The sequence below is a fragment of the Castor canadensis genome, chromosome 1 (genome assembly GCF_047511655.1).
Source record: "Castor canadensis chromosome 1, mCasCan1.hap1v2, whole genome shotgun sequence".
Taxonomy (NCBI): domain Eukaryota; kingdom Metazoa; phylum Chordata; class Mammalia; order Rodentia; family Castoridae; genus Castor; species Castor canadensis.
In genome coordinates this window covers 8872352-8895828 of record NC_133386.1, presented here as the reverse complement: position 1 = coordinate 8895828, position 23477 = coordinate 8872352, and the positions used below count along the sequence as shown (strand labels likewise).

Sequence of the window (23477 nt, the reverse complement as noted above, 5' to 3'; positions counted from 1 at the left end):
GAGGTGTGGGACCTGGGAAGAGTTGGGAATCTCATAAAAAATTCCTGGAAGGCAGAGTGACTCAAGCAGTAAGAGCGCCTGCCTAGCAGGCATGAGACCCCGAGTTTAAACTCCAGTGCCGCCAAAAAAACCAAAACCATGTTTCTGCCTCGGCCCTGAGAGATGGGGTGGGGTGTCCCTTGCCAGGATGGTTCTGTTGAGGCTCTTGCCTGTAGTCTGGCATCTGGTGTTTTACCAGTCATATCTTATTTACCTCCATGGGCCGCAGGAAACTGAAAACGCACCTGCAGCATCTCCGGTGGAGAGGGGCGAAGAGCTCGAGCCGGGATTACAAGCAGTGCTGCGCGCGCTGCCAGCGGGAGCTGGGGCTGCTGCTGAACCGCGGGGCCGTGTGCCGGGGCTGCAGCCACCGCGTGTGCTCCGAGTGCCGCGTGTTCCTGAGGACCACCCGCGCCTGGAAGTGCACTGTGTGCTTCGAGGACAGGTGAGCATGACCCAGGGTCCGATTTCTGCACTGACCCGGTCTTGGGATGGTCCAAAACTACCTGTAACCAGAGTTTCAGGGGTTCCACACGTCAGGTCTGGCCACGCAGCCTGACCTGAGGAGGGGAGAGATGGTGACGGGTGGAGACAAGCTGTGGGAAGAGGCAAAATAGTTTTTCAGCCCACCTTCCCTGTACTTTAGGTTTAAATAGAGGGAGAGCTGGAGGCACAGTTGTCAAGCAGTCCAGGTCACAGATGTGTCCCAGCAGTCAGACGTGGTGGTCACAGGTGTCCTGGGCTCATGATCTCAGGCTTGGTCAGCTGGGGCCTTGTTACAATAAGAGCCACTGCTGCCTGGTGGGTGGAGGCTCTGCTGCTCCTCTCTTTTTTTGGGAGGATGGGGGACAGTTTCCCTTGTAAAGGGAATTAGTCCTGTCCTTCCTGGAACCCAAAGTGATTATAGGAGAGAAACTCAGAGTGAAGGGGACAGATGCAAGATGGAGGCAAGGTTGCCAATTTCTACCCTGCTTTCCTTTCACTGGTGGAGTCAGTGATTTTCACAGAAAGAGCTACCATGTTTCAGTCACAAAACTTTTGACAAAGAGAGCTCACTCCTCAAATCTGGTGAGTAGATGCTTCCAGAGTGCCCAACATAGAGCTGCCTATTTCCTCTCGGGAGAGATTTAATTCAAAACTATTTTTTATTATATAAAAATGTCTTTTAACAAAAGTTTGTGATAGCTAACAAAGAACTGGCCCAGGAGTTAAGGTTCACTTGGATTTCCTGACTAGCACCTTGGTTTTCTTAGTGCTTCATTCATATCCAGTAAAAGAGAGGAGGTTGGGGAAATCTGATGCAGTCTTTGAAGGAGGCTAACTGGCCTATATCTGACATTCAGATAGAGAAATGGATGCTTCCTGTCTACTGAATCTACATTTATGTCAACCTGTTGGTGATGAAGTTTTTAAACTCATTTAAACACAGAATTGGTGTTTTGAGCTACTGATGTGAAAATAAGGAGCATGTTTGAGTTGGACCAGCATTGTTCAAAGCAAAAGTGGGATGGTGGTGGAGTCCTTGAACAAAAGAAGGGTCTCTCCATTTGTTGGGGGAGCATGTGCAGGACATCACAGAACTTGCAGGAAGGGAGGAACAAGAGGCAAGTGTGAATCTGGAGAGTAATCAAAGACTCCTAGCTCTGAAGGCAACTTCTAACTATCACTGCAGATGTGTGCGTGCCCCAGGACAGGGAGGCAGAGGCACCCGTGCGCGTGGTATGGTTCTGGCTTCTCTCTTCTCCAACACTTGGAGGGCTCACGTTATTGATACCCCGATGCCAATCTGCTTAATTTCCTGTCCCTTTGCCAAGCATACTGTGGGTCAGTCATTCAGCCAAAGAATGGGGAAGTAGTTCAGGCTGCTTTCTCCACTCTTAAACCACATGGCTCCACTCCTGTAATGACTTCACATGGCATGACTGGAGGCAGTCCCCTTGTTTCTTTGGTTTGCTGGAGTCCATGTTCTTCAGGCTTTTCTTAGCATGGGAGAGAAGACCAATGCAGGACTGTGAGCCGCCCATGTTGATACAGGCCTGGGCTCTCAGGAGAGTCAATAATGATTCCAAACTACTTCTAGAGAGGGCTGAAGAAGACCTTCTTCCCCAGTCAATCCACTGCATAGATTTGAAGTCTAATGATAAAGGCATTAAATGAGCCCTCAGCAGTTTTTTCCCTAATAGTTAACTGTAAGGTAAAAATCAAATAGGAGGACTGGGCTGAGCAATCTCCCAGGAAGCTGACAGTGTTGAAATCTCTGCCCTAGCAGACATGGTGCCCAGGCATTGTAACTTGACCCTCTAAGTACACCAGTATCTTTCCTAAAGCCCCAGCTTCCTTATTTTGAAATAAGGATGTTTTTCAAAATACCTTAAATAATTGCATTACTCTGAGTCAGACTGACACAGGAAGCCATGTGTAGAGAGGGCTTATTTATAATGACACCTGTTTCTTTCCCTTCATCCTGCCCCTTCTTCATGGCCCTTGTCCTCACTCCAGCTTTGTCCACTCTGGGACACTATTTGAGTTTAGGACCCAAAACAAGGATGAGGACTTGTAAAGCTTTGACGTTCTCCCCTGCCTTACATACTGGGACCTGGGAAAGGATTTTAACACTACTCACGTTCCTCTCCCTGCTTCTCCCTCAGCAAGAAGTGGTTATGTGGGCTGGAAGTGTGGCTCAATTGGTAGAGTGCTTGCCTAGCAAGTGTGGGGCCCTGAGTTCAAACACCAGGACCACCCCCCACCCCCCAAAAAAAGTGTTTGTGGGAGCAAAATAAGGGAAATAAGTTCTTTAAATCAAGAAGCACAGGGGCTTAGGGTAGCAATTACAATACAAACAGACCAGTTTTAAAGTGAAATATGCTGGCTGGTGACTGTGTGGAGGCCCCATGTGCTTGCTAGGCAGGTGCTCCATAACTTGAGTCACTCCATGGGCCCCTTTTTGCATTGGTAATTCTTGAGATAGGGTTTCCCCTTATGCCTGAGCAGACTGGACCTGACTCCAATTTGTGCTTCTCTCCACCCCCTCAACCCTCACCCCCTCCACGTGTATCTGGGATGACAGAATGCCATCTGGTCTTGGGAAGTATTTGCCCAGGCTGACCTCAAACCATAATCCTCCTGATCTCTGTCTGCCAAGAAGCTAGAATTACAGGCTCTAGGCACTGCACCCATTTTTTTCTCCATTCTGAATTAACAGTGACATCTGTTAGTAGGTACACAGAACTTCCCTACTGCACATGGAGTATGCACACTGCTTGCTTAGGAATGGGCTATTTGATAATTATTTATAGGATCATGAGTTTTGTGTTTGTTTGTTTTGTTTTTTATCTATGTACCAGTAGGAGTAACGAATATTAACATTCTTTGAAGCCTTCTGATACCAAAGTAAAAAAGTAGAACATTATGAAATACTTTTTGAAAGGTTTATTTTATGCTTACTAAAGAGAATGCTTTTTAAAAAACAACAAACAAACAAAAAAATGAAACAAAATAAAGTCTTGCTATATAACCCAGATTGTCCTCATCCTTGATCTCAAGATCCTCCTGCCTCTGCCTCCTGAGTGCTGAGATTACAGGCATGCACCATCTCATCTGGCCTTTTTTTTGTTGAAAGTCAAATTCATTTTATGGTCAGCACTTGATTAGTCATGGCAGAACCTGCTTTTTAAAACCTTTCTGAGAATTAGTAAGCTTTCTATTTCATTATGCCTTTTATTCATACTCTTATTGCCACCTTCTTAGTTCAGCTGAAACCTGTCTCCTCTCAAGGGAGGTCAGCCACAGGAGGCAGTTTTCCATGCTGGCCAAGTGCTGCCTTGGTGGGCACTCAGGGCCACAATGTGGGCTGTAGTGAAGAGTTCAGGGGCTTGGGACATGGTTCAAGTGGTAGAGTACTTCTCTTGCAAGCATGAGATCTTGAGTTCAAATCCCAGTGCTGCCAAAAGACAAAAAGTAGAATTCAGATTTAGGCAAGGCATGGTGATGCGTGCCTGTAATCTCAGCCACAGGAGAGATATAGGTAGGAGGATCACTTGTCTTAGGCTGACCCAAGGCAAAAAGTGAGACTATATCTGAAAAATAAATTAAAAAGCAGGATGGGCTGTGGATGTGAAATAGCACTTGCCCAGGAAGTACAAGGGCCTGAGTTCAAATCCCAGTACCCAGTACCATGCAAAAACAAACAAACAAAAAAAAAGAATTCAGACACATAAGGGTGAGGGGCTGGGGTATGGGGCAGGTTGGTTGTGCCTTTAAAGTCATGCTTTCATGAGAATTTCCACGATAACATACCCGTATGTACAGGTCAGACCAAAGTACATTTCTATTCCAACAGATGTCACGTGTGAGGGACTGATGTCTTAATAAACTAAGACAATCCCTGTCTTAGTTTATTAATGCCAACATTTCAGAATCAATATTAATAAGCCCCCTTTCAATTGAAAGGGGTACCTGTGGGTTTCTGCCCAATGGTAAAGCTGAACTTGGTTTGCTAGCCTCCTCTGAAACCCCTTTACCTCCAGTATACTTTGGTGAGGATGAGATTAGATTTTGGAATGTCTTTTTTGGATTTTAAATTTATGCTTTCTGGTTTTTAAAACCTAACAAGTACTCCTTTAAAATGAAAGAACTGGAGTCTGCCCAACTCTGCCATGCTCCTGTGAGCTTTTGTAGCTGGTATTGAAGTTAGCTGGTAAGAAACAGTAACTCCTTCTCCCTTTTAACATTGTACAACATTGTAACAAGGGACTGTAATTGTTCCTTTGGAGTTCCCAAGGCCTGTCTAGTTCTTGCCAGGTCTACAATGATTACTGTGTTTAACTGCATTCTCAGGCTCCATGAGCTAGCTTTGGTAAGTTTATTACCTTTACGTTTGAGAAAAGGACCGCCAATGTGTATCAAATGCATATCACTTACTGTGTAACAGCCGCTCTTACCTGGGAAAGGAATCTGAGTTAATTTTAAGTTTTATCTAGGAAACAAATATTAAAAATGTGGACCTTATAAATGCTGACAGACCTTAAGAACTAACATATTGCAATATTGTCTACCACTTGAATTAATCAGATAAAATGGTATGATGATGGTACCTTGGGGCACAGAGATTTTTTTTTCACTTTGTTAAAATAAATATTTGCAGACAGGCTTCAGAAAAGATGCTGTTGGAAGATTTTTTTAAAAAATGTATAATATCATCCATGATTTTTGATTCTAAGATCTTTTTTTTTTTAGCTTGCCAGACTAGGACGTGGTTCTAAGAAGAAAGTGTAAGATAGCTGGATTCTTTTAGAGTGACTCTGTAGAAGGTGCTGGTGCTAGGGGAGAGGCTGGGGAGGGGCAGGGCTTCCTGTCTGATCTGGAAAGTGGGGAAGCCATGGGCATGGATGGGCCTCAGCAGGCAGTGAGGCTACTTAGAGGAAGAAGGTCTTCAGCTACATCCTGAGCTAGGGTGAGGCAGGAAGTGAGTTGAGAAAAGAGAAACAGAGGTAAGGCGACTTCACTCTGTAACTCCTTGAATTGGAGCTGTGAGTGATGACAGCAGTGTCTCTAGCCAATGGGTTAACAGAGACAAGTAATTGGGGTGAACAGGAAGATGCCTGGGAACTTTTAGAGAGCAGGGACAGTGCCAAAAGGAGCCATGGGTGTGGCCAGAGAGTGGGGGCAGGTCCAGAATTAAAGGGTGATGGTATTTGTAAGATGGGAACAGCTGGCCGCTTTTGAAGGTGTGGCAGGTAGATGTTGGAGACAGCTCTGAACATTTGCTGGCTATGGAAAGCTATCATTGCTATGGGGTACTGCAGCTCTGATAAAATAGGATAAAGCTATGCTCCTATGACCCTTCATGGTGATTTCACCAGCTGGCATGCTTGCTGCAGTCCCAGTGAGAATGTTTTATAAATAATATTATTTGTTTTACAAATCATTTTGAATTATCTACATTCATAGAATTATTACTTTTATGTTATATAGCATCTCCTTCCATATTTTTATTACTTTTTTTTTCTGGTGGCACTGGGGTTTGAACTCAGGGCCTCATGCTTGTTACGTGACCATTGAGCCACTCCCCCAGTCCCTTGTTACCTGTTTTGTTTTATGCTATACAATTGTACTAAACTGACTCTATGTTTTAACCAACTCCAGTGCTTATTCCCCATTTTTTGAGACCATGAGTTCCCAACTTGAAAATTCTCCACTTTGATTCATTTTTCAGTCAGTTGAAGCTGTTCCCCTGACACACAGTGTCTGTCTTTGCATGTTTGTGAGCTGTACCACATGAGCAATGACCTCACTGGGTTTTAAAATCCTGGGTCCTAACCTTTTCATCAAGAAATTTAAGAAAGACATCTTTGTTGTTTGAAATTTAGTATTACACATCTGACGCTATCTTTGTCCCCTGTTTTTATGCACTAGAAATGTATTATTTTTTCTGCATTCTTATCAGTAAAAACAGTTTCTACTATGTTTCTGGGAAGGAGTCTCTCCACACTGATCTTTCTGGAATAAAGAATGTTATTGTGAGCCGATTATTCAGCCCCTTGGGTTTGCTCATTTTCTAACTTTTGCTTCAATTGTATGTGATTGTTCTTTTGTGCCACTTGTCCTGGCTTCTTTGAGAAAAACAAAGTAGATTGGCCTCATCCTTCATTTGTGCTATCTTCTCCCTCAGCAGTTCTTGTCTTTGTCCTTTGTTTTCATGTTCTGGAAACATGACTCAATCGAGTCAGCTTCTCTCTGCCCTTTTCTGGTGACAACACTGAGTTCACCCTGTTTCAGCATGGTCACATTCCCAACTCTTCCTTTATTCTGTTCCGTCTCTTCACTCCAGCCTGGGTTTACCTTAAGTCTTCTGATTCTTTTCCACAGAGGCGGGTTTGACATGTTTTTGACTATTTCCTGGAGGCCCCCTGTTGCCGTAGTGATGCTCCTGTGGCTGCTTCTCTGGTCTGTGCCCTCCATTTATCCTGCCTTGGGGAGATGCTCTTGGCTATCTCCCCAGACCCCTCCAGGTTGGGGCTGTGCCAATGGGGAGCAAGTGCTTTTTGCCTTGTGCCCTTCTCATGGTCCCTTTGGTGAGGTGGACGCCCTGCTCAGATCTCCGGGGGAGGTAGGTCAGCACTCAGAGTCAGCCCAATGTCTGAGCCAAAGCTTTAAACAAGGAGACCCTGTCAGGCTGCAGTAGAATTGCTCTTGCTTTATTGACTGGTTAGATGTAACAAGCCGGAAGTTACAATCTTGACATCTTGTAACCAACAGACTTCCCTTGGCCTTCACCACTTTTAATACTTGTCATATGGGCCATGGGTTCCCCACTGTGCCCATCCCTTCCTGTCATCCTCCACCCAGCCCCCTCTTACAGCTTCTGCCTGGTCTGAGCGCACAACCTCACCCCACATTTGATGGTGTGGCACGAATGAAACTTCAGTCATACCGCAGGGCTCTGCCTGTTTTGGATGCCACTTCACCCTTGATTCTCAGGGTACCCTTGCAGAGGTGGGGATGTCCGTTCATTCACCATCCCACCCTGCTGTGGCTGTGACTGGGGCTCTGAATGTGACAGGGGTGCCTGCCTGCCTTCTCTGTGAGGTTCAGGAAGGGGCCATGATTAATGTTTTGCTAGAAGTGTTGGTGGGAGATTGGTAAACTTCTTTATCTTCATCTTCACTTTCTGACTCCTCTCCTAGTTACCGAGGATTTAATCACAATGATCGGTCTTTTTTTTCCTGTGAAATCAGATCAGTAGAGCTTGTGGAAACCCCACCATTTTGCATTGTAACTGCAAGCAGTCTTAGTTGCAAGATGGTGTGAAGTAAAGTTTTCAACTGCATGCCTGCGCAGGACTGTTTTAACTGGTAATTACCAGGCAGTTGTGAAAAGTAACAGAAACAAGATAGCTTGCTCTCAGTTTTACAATATTCAGATGCTTTGTTTGGAGTTTTGCATCTGTGTGCCTCATGGCTCTCTTTAGGGCTCACTGGGGGCTTCATCGCCATCAGGACATTGGTTGGTCTGGGAGATCAGATCTGCACGGATGTGCTTCTTTAGTCAGTTGAAGAATCCTGACCAGGCAGATTGATTTTCCATCTCTCCTCAGTTGGATGATGAAAAATACCTTAAGCAACTGTAGGGGGTGTCATGTTCACTTTTCTCAGAGAATAAAACAGGGGCATTAGCTAAGGCAGACACAAGCAAGTTGGTTGCAAAATAAAGGCATCCTACAGCCCTACTTAACTCCTGGTGAGAGTAATGAGGTCAAAATATTTTTCTGAGGACCAGATGTGGTGGTGCATGCTGGGATCCCAGCTAATCAGGAGGCAGAGATGGGGAGAATCAAGGTTCAAGTCCAGCTCTGGAAAAAAGTTAGCAAGACTCCCATCTCAACCAAAAAGCCGGGCATGGTGGTGCACCTTGTGACCCCAGATATGCCTCAGCAGGGAAGGGTTGGGCATAGGTGAGGTTCCTGACTCCATGTGGCCCATTCTCTCCACCACTCCACCTTTTTGCCTTTAAGGTGCATTAATGGATCTATTGAAAAAGTTAAAGAAGTAAATCATTATTCTATCTGAGAAATTTAAAAGCTTTAGCCTGCTGAGCTCATGAACAGTTCCAAAAAGCTTTCATAATCTGATTCTGATTTAATCGTCTAGGAAGAAGTGCTAACTGCTTCCTTCAGTTACTGTAGGTTATGCTACTCTGGGTTGGCCCTACAGATAGACAGAGATTGAGACAGTAAGAGCAACAGTCTTCTTTCTTAAAGGGGGATTGGTGTAGACAGGAAGTCCTTATAAAAGGTATTTTGGAATAAGTGGTTATGTAACTGCTGATTTTGCAAGAAGGAGTGGTGGAGATCCAGCCTGAATCTAGCAAAGGAAACAACCTCCAGTCATCTTCGTGTGGTTTAGGACAGTGGTGTTTTGTTCTTTTATTCTCCAGTCATGGATAAGGCAAATGAGCTCTGCTTATACTTCAGTTGGGATTGTGTGAGCTGATTACATGTTTACGTTTAATGTCACCATGTGAGAGGGTTGGCACTAGATGACCCGTGTATGGCTTCTGAAACCTGGGCTAGAGGAGTCTTTTGTTTATAGGTATCTGCAGTATTGATTTGCTCAGGTACACCCTCTTCCGGCCTCCTTCTCCTTGACCGTTTTTCGTTCTCTTCTGATTGTGCATCGTGTGTGTGTGTGTGTGTGTGTGTGTGTGTGTGTGTGTGTACTTATCAATGCTGGCCTGTGTCTGGCTGGTTTAACTGATGGTAGAAGGGTCTCAGATATGAGGGCTTTATATCACAGGGGTAATAGGCTCCACTACTAGAATCAAACAAACACAGAATTAGGAAGTGTAGTGTGTTTCTCAGCTAGAGGCCTTCTTAGTCTTGCCCACTTTACCTATCAACCAGACTTGTCCTGCTTACAAGGACCGAGGAGGCAGCCTCAGAAATAGAACAGTGGATAGGTGTGGCACTTCAAAGGAGGTGAATTTACCACTCTTCAATTTCTCTAAACACTCCCTGTTCTTTTTTTTTCTCTTGAGGTGGGGAAGTACTAGTGATTGAACCCAGGGCCTCACCCTTGCTGAGCTATATCCTCAGCCCATATAGTCTTTATTTTAAGGGTGAGAACAATTTAAAATGTCTGTGTGATCACCTTTTCATATTTGAAAAGGACATTCACAATTCTACCTTTTTGAGCTTTTAAAAAAAAATTTTTTTTTTAGTGCAACCGGGGTTTGAACTCAGAACTTCGCACTTGCAAAGCAGGTATTCTGCCACTTGAACCACACCTCCAGTCCATTTTGTCTGGTTATTTTGTAGATGGAGGTCTTTAAAAATATTTGCCAAAACAAGGGGTTTTGTAAGGTGAGTACTTCCAAGGAAACAATAATAGAAAACGAATGCATTGGCTAACACCTGGATAGTTCAAGGGCTATCCTTGAACTGCAGTCCTCCTGATCTCAGCCTCCCAAGCAGCTAGGATTACCGGCATGAGCCACCAGTGCCTGCTTGAGAAATTTGAGATCTGTCAAGAGTAGAACACATTTTGGGTCTTTATGTCCGGGTGCTGGTATGCCTGTGAGTTAGATGACACAGACGCAGTCCCAGGGAGCCCCTGTCAGGCCAGGTGGCCCTGCAGAGGTGGTTTCTCCTGTTTCACTTGGCTCCACATTCCAGATCCTCCCAGGAATCTTCTCAGGCCAGGCTGCTCTGTTGGCTCTTGGTAAATATCCTGGCAAACACAAACTAAGGTTAACTCTTTTCCTCAGCCAAGTGCAGAGCACTGCGCGTCCCTGGAACTCATCCTTCATTCCCTGGCTTCCCGCTAGTGACATGGTAAATTGATTGCTTTGGTGGCAGTTTTGCTTCACTTTTTGTATGTATTCAAATATTAAGTATTTAATGTGCGTTAGGCAGAAGGATGTGTTAATATGCATACATCACACATAGGGTAAAATATACCAGAGCAGGAGACTCAGCTTTTCTGCCAGTCTGAAGTCGCTTAACCTCCATGGAGCATCTGTAAAATAAGGTGTTTGGTCCCTTGTAAGATCAATGTCCTTTCTACCGCTTATGGGTCAAATACAGCACCATCCTTATCTATCTGCCTGAGGCTTCCTTTCTGCTTGCTTTTCAGAAATGTGAAAATAAAAACTGGAGACTGGTTCTTTGAGGAACGAGCCAAGAAATTTCCAACTGAAGGTAAGTGCTCTGAGAACCTTTACTAAAGTAAAGCAATACATTCCTAGTTTTAAATATTTGGATTTAAAAAATCTTTATGGGTTTAGAATTGTCAAAAGACAAAAATTACAGCAAATTTAATTATAGATTTAATTGACTTTCTTTGTGATTCAGGAATTGGGGCAGCCTCCACTGCCAAGAGCTCCCCTGGTCCATTGCAGAACAGGGGGTTTTGTAAGGGGGGAACTTCCAAGAAAACAAGAGAAGACAGATTCATTGGCTAACACCTGGTTATTTTTTTGGTAATGGTTAAAGCCCCTCCCCTTTTTGTTGTAAAGGATCAGTAAGGACTTCTTCATTATGCTGACTCGGTAGACTGGAATCTCCTGTTTTCAGGAAAATCTAGTCAATGTTGGCATATTTCTGCTTTCTATGTGGCTTTTAGCACCAGTGACTCCATTCTGGTTTGGCCTGGTCTGTTGGAGCCCAGTGCAGGACCTCACTCCAGAGCAATGGCCCATCATTTCTAACAGTGCACAGGCCCCAATGTCTGGACTTCTTCTTCCATTGTCAAGCTTTCCTGTCCCTGGATTGCAATTCATACCATTTGTTACATTTGCTTGTGGCTCTTCTCTCTCTACCCCATTTCTATCTCTGAGATGGGGACCCTTATTTAAGGCACTTGCCCCATGGAGTGTCCCTGACTTTCTACTTCTTGGAGCAGTAATTCCCTCCAGAACACATCAGCTTCTGGTTTGTACATTTCTTCTGTCAATTGTTGCAAAGTGTTTTTTATATAGAATTATTTGTGCACATCAGCTTTTCTCTACAAGTAGGCACTATCCTTTTAAAATCTTTTCATCCATATAGCACCAAGCACAATATTTGTTCATGATTCTTTTTTTCCTTTTTCTTTTATTATTCATATGTGCATACAAGGCTTGGGTCATTTCTCCCCCCTGCCCCCACCCCCTCCCTTACCACCCACTCCGCCCCCTCCCTTTCCCCCACCCTCAATACCCAGCAGAAACTATTTTGCCCTTATCTCTAATTTTGTTGAAGAGAGAGTATAAGCAATAATAGGAAGGAACAAGGGTTTTTGCTGGTTGAGATGAGGATAGCTATACAGGGCATTGACTCACATTGATTTCCTGTGCATGTGTGTTACCTTCTAGGTTAATTCTTTTTGATCTAACCTTTTCTCTAGTACCTGTTCCCCTTTTCCTATTGGCCTCAGTTGCTTTTAAGGGATCTGCTTTAGTTTCTCTGCATTAAGGGCAACAAATGCTAGCTAGTTTTTTAGGTGTCTTACCTATCTTCACCCCTTCCTTGTGTGCTCTTGCTTTTATCATGTGCTCATAGTCTAATCCCCTTGTTGTGTTTGCCCTTGATCTAATGTCCACATATGAGGGAGAACATACGATTTTTGGTCTTTTGGGCCAGGCTAACCTCACTCAGAATGATGTTCTCCAATTCCATCCATTTACTAGCGAATGATAACATTTCATTCTTCTTCATGGCTGCCTAAAATTCCATTGTGTATAGATACCACATTTTCTTAATCCATTCGTCAGTGGTGGGGCATCTTGGCTGTTTCCATAACTTGGCTATTGTGAATAGTGCCACAATAAACATGGGTGTGCAGGTGCCTCTGGAGTAACCTGTGTCACAGCCTTTTGGGTGTATCCCCAAGAGTGGTATTGCTGGATCAAATGGTAGATCATTGTCTAGCTTTTTAAGTAGCCTCCAAATTTTTTTCCAGAGTGGTTGTACTAGTTTACATTCCCACCAGCAGTGTATGAGGGTTCCTTTTTCCCCGCATCCTCGCCAACACCTGTTGTTGGTGGTGTTGCTGATGATGGCTATTCTAACAGGGGTGAGGTGGAATCTTAGCGTGGTTTTAATTTGCATTTCCTTTATTGCTAGAGATGGTGAGCATTTTTTCATGTGTTTTTTTGGCCATTTGAATTTCTTCTTTTGAGAAAGTTCTGTTTAGTTCACTTGCCCATTTCTTTATTGGTTCATTAGTTTTGGGAGAATTTAGTTTTTTAAGTTCCCTATATATTCTGGTTATCAGTCCTTGTTCATGATTCTTGATTAAAATAATTGAATAACTGAAGACCACAGGGAGTGAACAGCGTTAGGAGGAAGCAAATGTGCATAAGCATGTGGTGGTCCATGGATGGGAGCGTGCATTTGGTCTGAATACCATGAAGGTCTTATAATATGTATTTGGAAAGTGTGGTGTGACAGTGTAGTCAGAAGCTGAGACCTCACACCATGGCAAAAGGGAAGTGTGCTCTGGTCACACAAATGACCATTTCAGAGCATGATAAAGAGTCAGACAAAAAACTGTGCAACTGTGCACCAGTGGCTCATGCCTGTAATCCTAGTGACTCAGGATGCAGAGATCAGGAGGACTGGGGTTCAAAGCCAGCCAGGGAATAATTCTCAAGACTGTATCTCAAAAATGCTTAACACAAAACAGGGCTGGTAGCTGGGTGCTGGTAGCTCACGCCTATAATCCTAGCTACTCAGGAGGCAAAGATCAGGAGAATCACGGTTCAAAGCCAGCCCTGGCAAATAGTTCATGAGACCCTATCTCAAAAAAAAAAAAAAAAAAACCATCACAAAAAAAGGACTGGTGGAGTGGCTCAAGTGGTAAAGCACCTGCCTAGCAAGCATGAGGCCCTGAGTTCAAACCCCAAAACCACCACCACCAAAAATAAAAGAATCACACGAAGACATACACAAATGTCATGAGACTCAAGTGGAGGCAGTGTGCTGTCGATCACATCTGTCTGCCCTAGTGGCTCGGGTAGGTTCTGGCTGATTTAGAGGGCAGGAGGTGGCTTGGAATAATTTTTCTAAAAAAAGTGTCAGTGTGAGGTCAAGAAGCAAGCCATTTAATTTCACCCTCAAATTTGCTGGTCAAAGGAAAGTATTGATACTCACCTTTTGTAAAAGGCACTGGAGCTGAGGTACAGATTGGGTTGGTATGCAGTTCTCCCCTGGATTACACTCCTGACTCTTCTTACTTGAGAACAAATGATGCTTCTGCTGAGTTCACTAGAAACCTGGGAACACAAGGCTCTGTCAGCAGGAAGCAGCGAGGGACTGACTTCATCTCAGCCCTCACACACTCTGAGGCTAACCCTCTCCTTGTGGCCATGTAGCATAGCTGTGCCTGGGTACCAAGCCTTCTGGAGCCCCACACCGTGCATTGTGATATCTAAAGATGTATCCATCCCCCAGGTCCTGATTTGTGCTCCCCTTGGGGTGCTGTCCTCCTCATGTTAATTGTGTTATTGGGCAACACTGTGGTAACACAGGTGTTTCTCTATTTTATTGTTTTGTTTTGTTTCTTTTCTATTTCTCTCTCTTTTTTTACTTTCTTTTTTTTTGGTGGTACTGGGGTTTGAAGTCAGGACTTTGTACTTGCTAGGCAGGTTCTCTACATTTGAGCCATGCCCCAGACTTTTTTCCTCTGGTTATTTTGGAGATAGGGTTCTGCTCCTGCTTCCCCCAAGTCCCCTCCCAACCCCCATCCCCCACCCCCCAGCCCCTGCCCAGGTTAGCCTGGACACAATCCTTTTCTTTTATGCTTTCCACTGTGGCTGGGGTGACAGGTGCCCATCTCCATGCCACATTTTCTCCATTGGGGTGAGGGCTTGTGTCAGGCCAATGTGGTAACCACTACACTACAGAAATGATATGAGGTCTTGTGAACTTATTTTTTGCCCCTGGCTGGCCTGGAACTTTGATCCTTGATCCTCCTGTTCTCAGTTTCCCAGGTAACTGGGATGACAGGTATGCACTACCATGCTCAGCTGGGTTTTGGTTTTTTTTTCTTTTTTGAGACAGGGTTTTGCTATACCTAGTAACCCAGGCTGGCCTCAAACTCACCATCCTTCTGCCTCCCAAGTGCTGAAATTACAGACAGGTGCCACCATGCCTGGCTCTGTTTTGTTTCTTTAAAATGCTTTTTTATTGGGAACTCAAGGGCCTTCTTCAGCTGATAGATTCCCCTTTAAAAAAATTTTTCAATTCCTAGTTCAAACAAGAATATAGGAATTGAAGAAGGAATGACAAAATTAACATAAAGAAAGTCAACCTAAGCATAATCATCCTTTTTAGCTGTTGTTTCTACCAACATATAAAACAAAGACCGACTCTAACACAAACAACAAATTCCTTCTCTACGTGCTTCCTCAAATACTGAGATATTGTGTTTTCTTTTTGTCCTGTCTTGTAGAGTGGTGCTCAAGAGGTGTGGAATGAACCAGAAAAACCCCAAGTTGGGAGAACACACAGTAGTCCTGTGAACCAGACTGGGTGGGGTGGAGTCCATAGCAGGAAAGTCAGGACAGGCAGGCAGGAAGTTGAGGGTCAGCTGATGAAGGCTTCTATGGATAAGCAGGAAGTCTACTCACTCCTGTCTCTTCCCCCAAAGGGAATCTGGTGCACTAGCGGATGAATGTAGTTCCAGTATCAGTTAAGATTCAATTAGGAAAACAGAAATCATGTAATTATTTGAACAAAGAGAATTTAACTTAGGAACTGGTCAAATAGGTCATTTTGGAGAAATGAAAAAGCATAAGTGGGGGCCAGGCATGGTGGTACACGTCTGTAATCACAGAGGTTAGGGTAGGAGGATCTCAGTCTGATGCCATCCTGGGCAAAAGCATGAGACCCTGTCTAAAAACAAACTAGGGTGTGGCTCAAGTGGTAGCTTGCTTAAATAAAGAGAAAAGGAAGGAAAGGAGGAAGGAAGGAAGGAAGGAAGGAAGGAAGGAAGGAAGGGAGGAAGGGAGGGAGGAAAGAAGGGGGTACAGGGAGGGTGCAGAGATGTGGAAGCTGCAGGAGCAGACAGCACCCTGCCCTGCTGAGTTCATGCTGAGCAGACAGAAGATGGACAGGAAGAGACCCCCCTCAATCTCTGGGATCCCCCAGCAGCTCCACTACATCTAATAGGGAGTCAGCTGCAACCTCAGCTCTCTACTATACTCAAGAAAAAGTGATTTTTGTGTATTCTGTAGTGCTTTTTGTTGCCATGGCAGAAATAAGGCCTTTTCCATCCTTTTCCATCCTAAGCCAAAACCTAGATGATGCATGTAAACCAAGGAAGGTACAGGCAGCTCCCACATGTCCCTCTTCCTATGAGTTGGCTATCTACTGCTGCGTAACAGATGTCCCCAAACTCCAAACTTAGTGACTTAAGACAATTAACTTGGCATCTTACACAGTTTCTATCCTCAGCCGAAGGCTCGCCTGGGGCTGGAGGCTGTGCTTTCTTGGGGCTCACTCATCTATGTGACCAGTAAAGGACTGGGTTCCTCACCATGTGGATGTCCTCACAGGGCTGCTTGAGTGTCCACATGGCATGATGTCTGACTTCCCCAGGGATTCCTCTGACCCAAGAGAGCAAGGCAGAGCCCTGCAATATTTCATATAGCCTAGCTTCAAAAGTCACATCTTGCCATTTCTGCTACTTCTTATTGGTCACACAGGTCAGTGGCAGTCAGGTTGGGAGGGGCTACACTGGGGTGAGGAGGCCATTTTGGGAGCTGGCTCCTAATCCTGGGGAACAGCACCACTTCTCATAATTCTGAGACTCATACTTACCCCTCTTCTTCCTCATCCCACCAACACAGCCAATCTTTAAATCCTGACACTCCTATCTCCCCAGGTCTCTTCACTCTCCCCGTGCCTTCATTCCGCTTCCAAAGCAGCAGGTCTAATGTGCCACCTACTTTTTCCCATTGTCTGTCCTCTGCTCTGGGAAGAGGAAGACACTTGTTTTTGTCTTTTGAAAGCAGTTTTTATTCTCTGATTATAGAAGCAATGCATGCCCATTGCAGAACGCTTGGGAAACAGGTCAGGGTACAGAAGTCCACGCACATACCGCTTCTGTCCAAAACTACTGGTAATCCCATTCTCTCTCTTCCAGTCTTATTCCCAGGTGCTCATGTGCCTATGTGTGTACACATAGAGATTTCACCATCTTAAATGTATTTGTGATCAGGCACAGTTGTTTTGGTGTTGGTGCTAGATGGAGCCCACAGCTTCACATGTGCTAAGCATGCCTTCCTCCCCTGAGCTACTTGTCCAGCCCTTATGTATAGTTTTATCTTGCTTTTAAAATTCAGTGTAGAATAAATGTTTTCCTATGGTATTAAGACTTCTTCCAGGGACTGGCAGAGTAGCTGGGGTGGTAAAGCACCTGCCTAGCAAGCATGAAGTCCTGAGTTCAAACCCCAGTACTGCCAAAAGACAACAACAATAACAAAAAAACCCCAGACTTCTTCCAAACTGTATTGCTGACCATGAAATACATCAACTACAGACACTACAATTGATTCAGCCTGTTCCCTGTTGTCGATGACTGTCATTTTATTCAATTTTCATGGTACAAATAACTCTGTGATGAAGATTTTCTACAGGTTTCTTGGCAGCTGTGTTTTATTCTCTTGAATAGACTCAGAGGAAAAATGGCTGGTCAAATGTATGAACATGTGACAGGCTTGTGGCGTGTTTACCAAATGACTTTTTAGGAAGTGCATGTCCACTACACCACCCCAGAAGGGTTTGTGAGCTGCCCTCTCCCCACACTTGGCACTCATTAAGCTTTTTACAGTGTAGCATGATTTCAAATTTGTGATTTTTGTTTTGAATATAAAAGTAATTTGTATTCATTTAAAAACTGGAAAGTGGGGTGGAATATAGCTTAGTGGTAGTGGGTTTGCCAAGTGTTTGTGAGGTCCTGGGTTCAATCCCTAGTATTGGGGGGAAAAAAAGAAAGAAAAATGAGGAAATTTCAGAGTGATTTTTTAAAAATTTTGGCAGTACTAGAGTTTGAACTCAAGACCTTGAACTTGCTAGGCAAGTTCTCTACCATTTTGAGCCATGCCCTCATTCCAAGAGTAATGTTAAAAACACAGCAACTTGTGCTGGACACACTAGGTCATGGCTATAATCTTAGCTACTTGGGAGGTGGAGTTGACCAGCAGGATCATAGTTTGAGGCAAGCCAAGGGAAAGACCTTAGTGAGACCTCATCTCAATAAATAAGCTGGGTATGTTGGTAAGAGTCTGTAACCCCAGCTATGTGGGAGGCATAGGTAGGAGGATCATTGTACAAAGTATGCCCTAAGTAAAAAGCCTGAGACCTTACTTAAAAAATAGCTAAAGCAAGAAAGGGCTGGGAGTGTGGTTCAAGTGGTACAGTGCCTGTCTATCAAGGGTGTTCAAACCCTAGTATTGCCAAAAGAAAAATAAAGAAATAATAATAAAAAAACAACTTCACCAAGAGAATAATTACTAAAATTTTGTTACACTCACAAAAGAACAGAAATTATTTGTATCTGTGTGTGTCTATAAAACTACATATGCGCACTTTTAAAAGTATTTAGATTGACTCACAAGAAATTCTTTTTTTTAAGTAAAAAATGATTGACTAGGATAACTTAGTATGAATCAGGCCAATGTGTCTACATAATTGAGATCAAACCTTTTGTAGTTCTGTCTTGATATTTCTTTATATAACTTACAAAGAATATTTTCCATACGTTAGAGTGTCATTGACTGTTGGATTCCTTATGACTACAGCTCATTCCACTATTGGAATGTATCATTTGTTTAGCCAAATCATGACTGTTGGACAATTAGAGAATTTTCAGTTTTCTATTATATTTTGGGGAGTTTATGATGTTGCAATACATAATACTGCAGTCAATACCCTCGTAGAGGATCTTCAGCACCTCTCTGAATGTTCTGAAGAGAACAGTGAGATGACTCTTAGGAATGCTGCCTCTTGGGTGGGTATAACTCAACACGTATGTGAGTTAGTCTTAAAAACAAAGACACTAAAAACCAAGTTTGTCAATTTGGTAAAACCACATTGGTCATCCAAAGTGGTCTTCTTATGTTTTAACTTGAACTTATTTACTTACAATGAGTGGGTATTTTGCACTCCCTTGCTTTCTTAGTGTCTTTTGTATGTTTAAGATTGTTAGCCCTTTCGGTCACATTAGTTGCAAATGTAGCTTCTTGCTTTGTAATCTGTTGGAAAGGTTCAGGATTTTTGACATACAGTAGGGTTTTTGTTTGTTTGTAACCATATCTACCTTTTCCAGTATTACTTCTTTGTCTGCTTTTCTGTTTAGAGACTTCTTCCTTACACTGCGATCAGTTAAATATCCATGTTGTATTTTTTTTTTCCTAACTTTAACCTTTCACAGTTCACCAAGAAGCTGACTCCAGGGCTGGAGTGTGTTTCAAGTGGTAGAGCACTTGCCCAGAAAGTTGAGGCCCTGAGTTCGATCCCCTGTACTGGGAATGAGATGGGGAGGGAGAGAACCCCATTCTAACTTTTTTCCCTCCAGATCCTAAATGTTCCCCTATAGTCTTTGTTATGTACTTTCCCACTGGTTTGCAGCCCATGGCTGTGGATGTGCACAGCTTGGGGCAATGTTCTTCTGTCTGCCCATCCTGTGCTCCAGGGCAGCCTGTCCCACTGAATACCTCCTGATGCTGCCCTCCACCTGTGACCCTCGGTGGTTCTGCCCTGACTACAATTTGTGTGTTTCAAGGGTAGGAGCTATAAGCAAATGAGGGAGGGAATGAATGAATTGAACAAGGATAGGTCTGTGTGGCAATAAAGGTGATGTAATGTATAGGAGGGTCCATTGTCAGGGCTGAACACATTAAAAATGTAAGGTGAGAGTATTTTTCCGGGAGTTAAATTTAATGTTCATTGAATTGATTCCAAGTGTCATTGTGCCCTCATGACCCAATTTCTTTTTCATATGCTTTGCTTATTTCTCTTTTAAAAGCCTTATAGATGTGTGCCATTTAAGATAAATGTTCCCAAAATTTCCTTGAAAGTAGACAAGGAAATAACAGTCCAGGGAAGATCAATAGAATCAGTTGTGGTAATATTTATTATGCTAATTTCCCAACCATTAAGAAGACTTAAGAACAGGAAAAGTTGCCCAATTCTTCATTTTGCAGGGAGATGGTACAAAATATTTTATTTTGTTTTACTTATATTTCTTTTTCTGATTATATCATGGATTTTTTCTTTTTCTTTTTTAAATAAAATTTTTATTAGAATGTATTCATTATACAGGGGAGGATTCATAGTGACAATTCTGATTTGGCTTGTACTGTACAAGGCCCCATCATCTCTCCCCTCAACTCCCTTCCTGTCCACTTAAAGCAAGTGCAAGAGATCTTTTTGTTCTATTTCATATAGCTACATGAAGTCTTGGATGTTTTTCCTCTAAGGTTTTTAGTTATGTATGTAGTTTTGTGATCTTAAAATAATTCCTTAAGTTCTGTTGTTGAGGCTTCTCTGTGCTTCTGTGCTGTATTGAATTATCAAAATGTCCAGACCTTTGTAGGAGCTCTCTCTCAAAGTGTCTTTAGGACGCTCCCGAGCCCTTCCTGGCTCTGTTACCTCTAGCCCCTCTGTCCACAGGATTTGGCAATTTGTGCAAAGGGTTTTAATGTGGTTTCTTGGATCTCTGCTACAGAGTCAGCAGAAAGCTGTTTCAAATTCCAGCTCCTTGCCTTTTGCGCAGAAGTTCTGATGCAGTGGAACTTGGAGTCCAAGAGGGAATGTTTAACAGGTCCCCAAGGAATTGTTTTTATTCACACTAGGTTTGAAAGCCACTTGTAAATTAGTTAAGCTAATGAACAATTATCATGGAAGTTTTCTAGGTCACTAAGTAGAAAACTGAAACAAAATCCATCTTTATGCTTTGACACCTGCTAAGCACATAAAGATAGTGCTCTCTTTTGACTCTTTTCTGTAAATGCACATATTTTACTTTTTTTACAAGTATGGCATTTTGTTGTTTGATATTCAAACTTAAAATCAGACAAACGACAATATTGGTGCTTTTAATACTAATGCCTCTTCAAGTTTAAAATAATTTAAGTGTAATATGCAAACCATCTACTTAGATTTTCACTCTACCATTAATAATTGGGGAAATAAAATAATTTAGGGAGGCTGATCTTTAACATAGCCTCTGATAACTCTCAGTGACCCATCCCATAGCAAGCCAGGATGATTATTGTGTCTGATAACTTTGAAGGAAAATTACATTTATCCCTTTCCAGTAGCAAGTGTGATTGGTTTTAGAGTCACTTTTCCGAGTTTTATTCTCTATGGGCAGGGTGGATATTGCCATATGGTCACAGGAATTTTGAGGACAGAATCAGACTGGAGGCATGGAGTCAAGGCACTCAGGCTCATGAAAGAAAAGAAGTAGATGGCAGTCACAGTGTCCATGACTCTATTCCGGTTCCCTGCTTTATCTCTTCGCTATTTGTTTGCTCAATGAACACCGTCTGGTCCCATAATTCAACAGAGTCTGTTAACTCTGCCTGTAAGTTGCAAACAAAGACCTTAGTTTATATGCATCTACTCTCCTAAAATGATGCCTTTAATGATGTCATTTTTGTTTCCCAGAAATAAAATTTTGTGTAGAGGCAGGCTCTTGCTATGTAGCCCAGACTGGTTGCAAACTTGTGAACCTCCTGCCTCAGTGTCCTGAGTACTGGGATTGCAGGTGTGTACCACCATACCTGGTTTGATCTTATTTTTTAAAAAAGTGGGATCCTACTTTTGAATAGTTTCTTTTTACTACTTTCCATAAGAGGAAAGACCAAAGATGTACAGCATCACAAAAGGGAGTGTGTGCTCTAGAGGATTGGTTGCTTGTCATATCCTTGAGATATTTTTAGATGGGTCCATTCAAACTGGGTAGAACAGAGATGATGAAGTCAGAATTTATGATTGATGGGTGAAGTAAGACCTTGGCCTTCAAACTTTTCTGGTTTTATCCGGTAATCTTCCCAAGGCAGGTTCTTGATTTTGTTCATTTTTGTTATTGTTTTTAATATATATATATATTTAATTGTCCATGATAATCATGCATATTTATGGGGTACTAGGTGTCATTTCAATACATGCACACAGTGAATAATGATCAGAATGATTGACATATCCATCACTCCAAAATTTATTATTTCTTTGTGCCGGATGTGGTCAACTGTACTACCTCTTTTGAAAGATACAATTCGTTGTCAACTACAGCCATTGAATTGAGCCCTAGAGCATTGGAAGTTATTCGTCCTAATCAACTGAGCCCTGGGCCGGTAATCACCCTCTGTTCATCCTTCCTCCTCCTTCCATTCCCAGGCTCTGGTAGCTATTCTGTTCAATGCTGCCATGAGATCAACTTTTTAGGCTTCCATACACAAGTAAGAACTTGGAGTATTTGTCTTTGTGCATCTGACTTAACATAATGTCCTCCAGATTCTACCATGTTGCCGCAAGTGACAATATTTCCTTCTTTTCAGTGGCTGAATAATGTTCCATTGTACATGTATTTTCTTTGTTCATCCATCAGTGGACATCAAGGTACATGACTCTGTACCTTGGCTATTGTAAATGGTGCTGCCACAAACACGATAGTGCAGGTATCTCTTTGAGATATGGATTCCAGTGGAGAGATTGCTGAGTCTATGGCAGCTCTATTTCTATGTTTTACAAGGAATCTACATACTGTTTTCTATAACAGTTGTACTAATTTACATTCCCACCAATAGTGAATGAAAGTTTTTCTTTCTCTACTTTTTTGCCAGTATTGTTACTTTTTTGTCTTTTTTAGAATAGCCATCTAAGTAGGGTAAGATGATACCTCATTATGGTCTTGGATTTGCATTTTCCCAATGACTAGTCATGTTGATCATTTTTTTCATATACTTGTTGCTATTTGTATATCTTTTTTTTAAAGAAATGTCTGTTCAGATCATTTGCCTCTGTTTTAATCAGATTATTTGTTTTATCATTGTTGAATTGTTTGAATTCTTTATGTATTCTGGCTATTAACCTCTTGTTGGATGGATAGTTTACAAATATTTTCTCCCATTTTGTAGGTTGTCTCTTAACTCTGCTGTGCAGAGCTTTTTTATCAGATATAATACCATTTGTCATCTTTTTTTTTTTTTTTGCATTTGTTGCCTGTGCTTTCAGGATCAAATGCAAAAAATCTTTGTCCAGACCAATATCCAGAAGCATTTCCCTACATTTTCTTTTAATAGTTTTAGGTCTTACATTTCAGTATTTGAGCCAATTGAATTCATTTTTCTTACTTGGTGAGAGGTAGGTGTCTAGCTTCATTCTTCTGCATGTGAATATCCAGTTTTCCCCAGCATCATTTATTGAAGAGACTCCTTCTTCCAATGTATGTTCTTGGTGACTGTGTTGAAAATTAGCTATAAATGTGCAGATTTATTTCTGAGTTCTCTGTTCTGTGTTTCCTTTTTATGCCAAGACCAGGTTGTTGTGTTTGCTATTAGATTTGTAGCATGTTTTGAAGTCATGTTGTGAAGCCATTAGCTTTGTTCTTTTTGCTTTTGATAGCTTTGGCTATTCAGCATATTGCAGTTTCATAAGAAAATTTAGGATTGTCTTTTTCTAGTTCTGTGAAGAATGCCATTGGTGTTTTGGTAGGGATTGCATTGAATCTGTAGATTGCTTGGTAATATGGACATTTAAACAATATTAATTCTGCTATTCTATGAACATGGGAAGTCTTTCCTTTTTTGTGTCTTCTTCACTTCTTTCATTAGTGTTTTATTGTTCTCATTGTAGAGCTCTTTTACCTCAACTAAAGTTATTACTAGATTTTTTGTAGCTATTTTAAATGTGATTGCTTTCTTGGTTTCTTTGTCAGCTAATTTGTTAT

At 42.5% G+C, this 23477-nt stretch overlaps 1 protein-coding gene across 7 annotated transcripts in view; it reads left to right on the top strand.

Annotated features, from left to right (window-relative positions):
- The window catches only part of Sytl3 (synaptotagmin like 3), an 88321-nt gene that overhangs the window by 19482 nt on the left and 45362 nt on the right, over nt 1-23477 (top strand). For 4 of the 7 annotated variants that reach the window (XM_074071283.1, XM_074071290.1, XM_074071276.1 and 1 more), the window contains exons 3-4: nt 269-484; nt 10671-10735. In XM_074071283.1, the coding sequence (XP_073927384.1) occupies nt 269-484; nt 10671-10735 (281 nt within the window). Of the gene's footprint in view, nt 1-268; nt 485-10248; nt 10370-10670; nt 10736-23477 lie in introns of those variants that run through there. The other 3 variants (XM_074071317.1, XM_074071309.1, XM_074071305.1) reach the window with 1 other exon arrangement.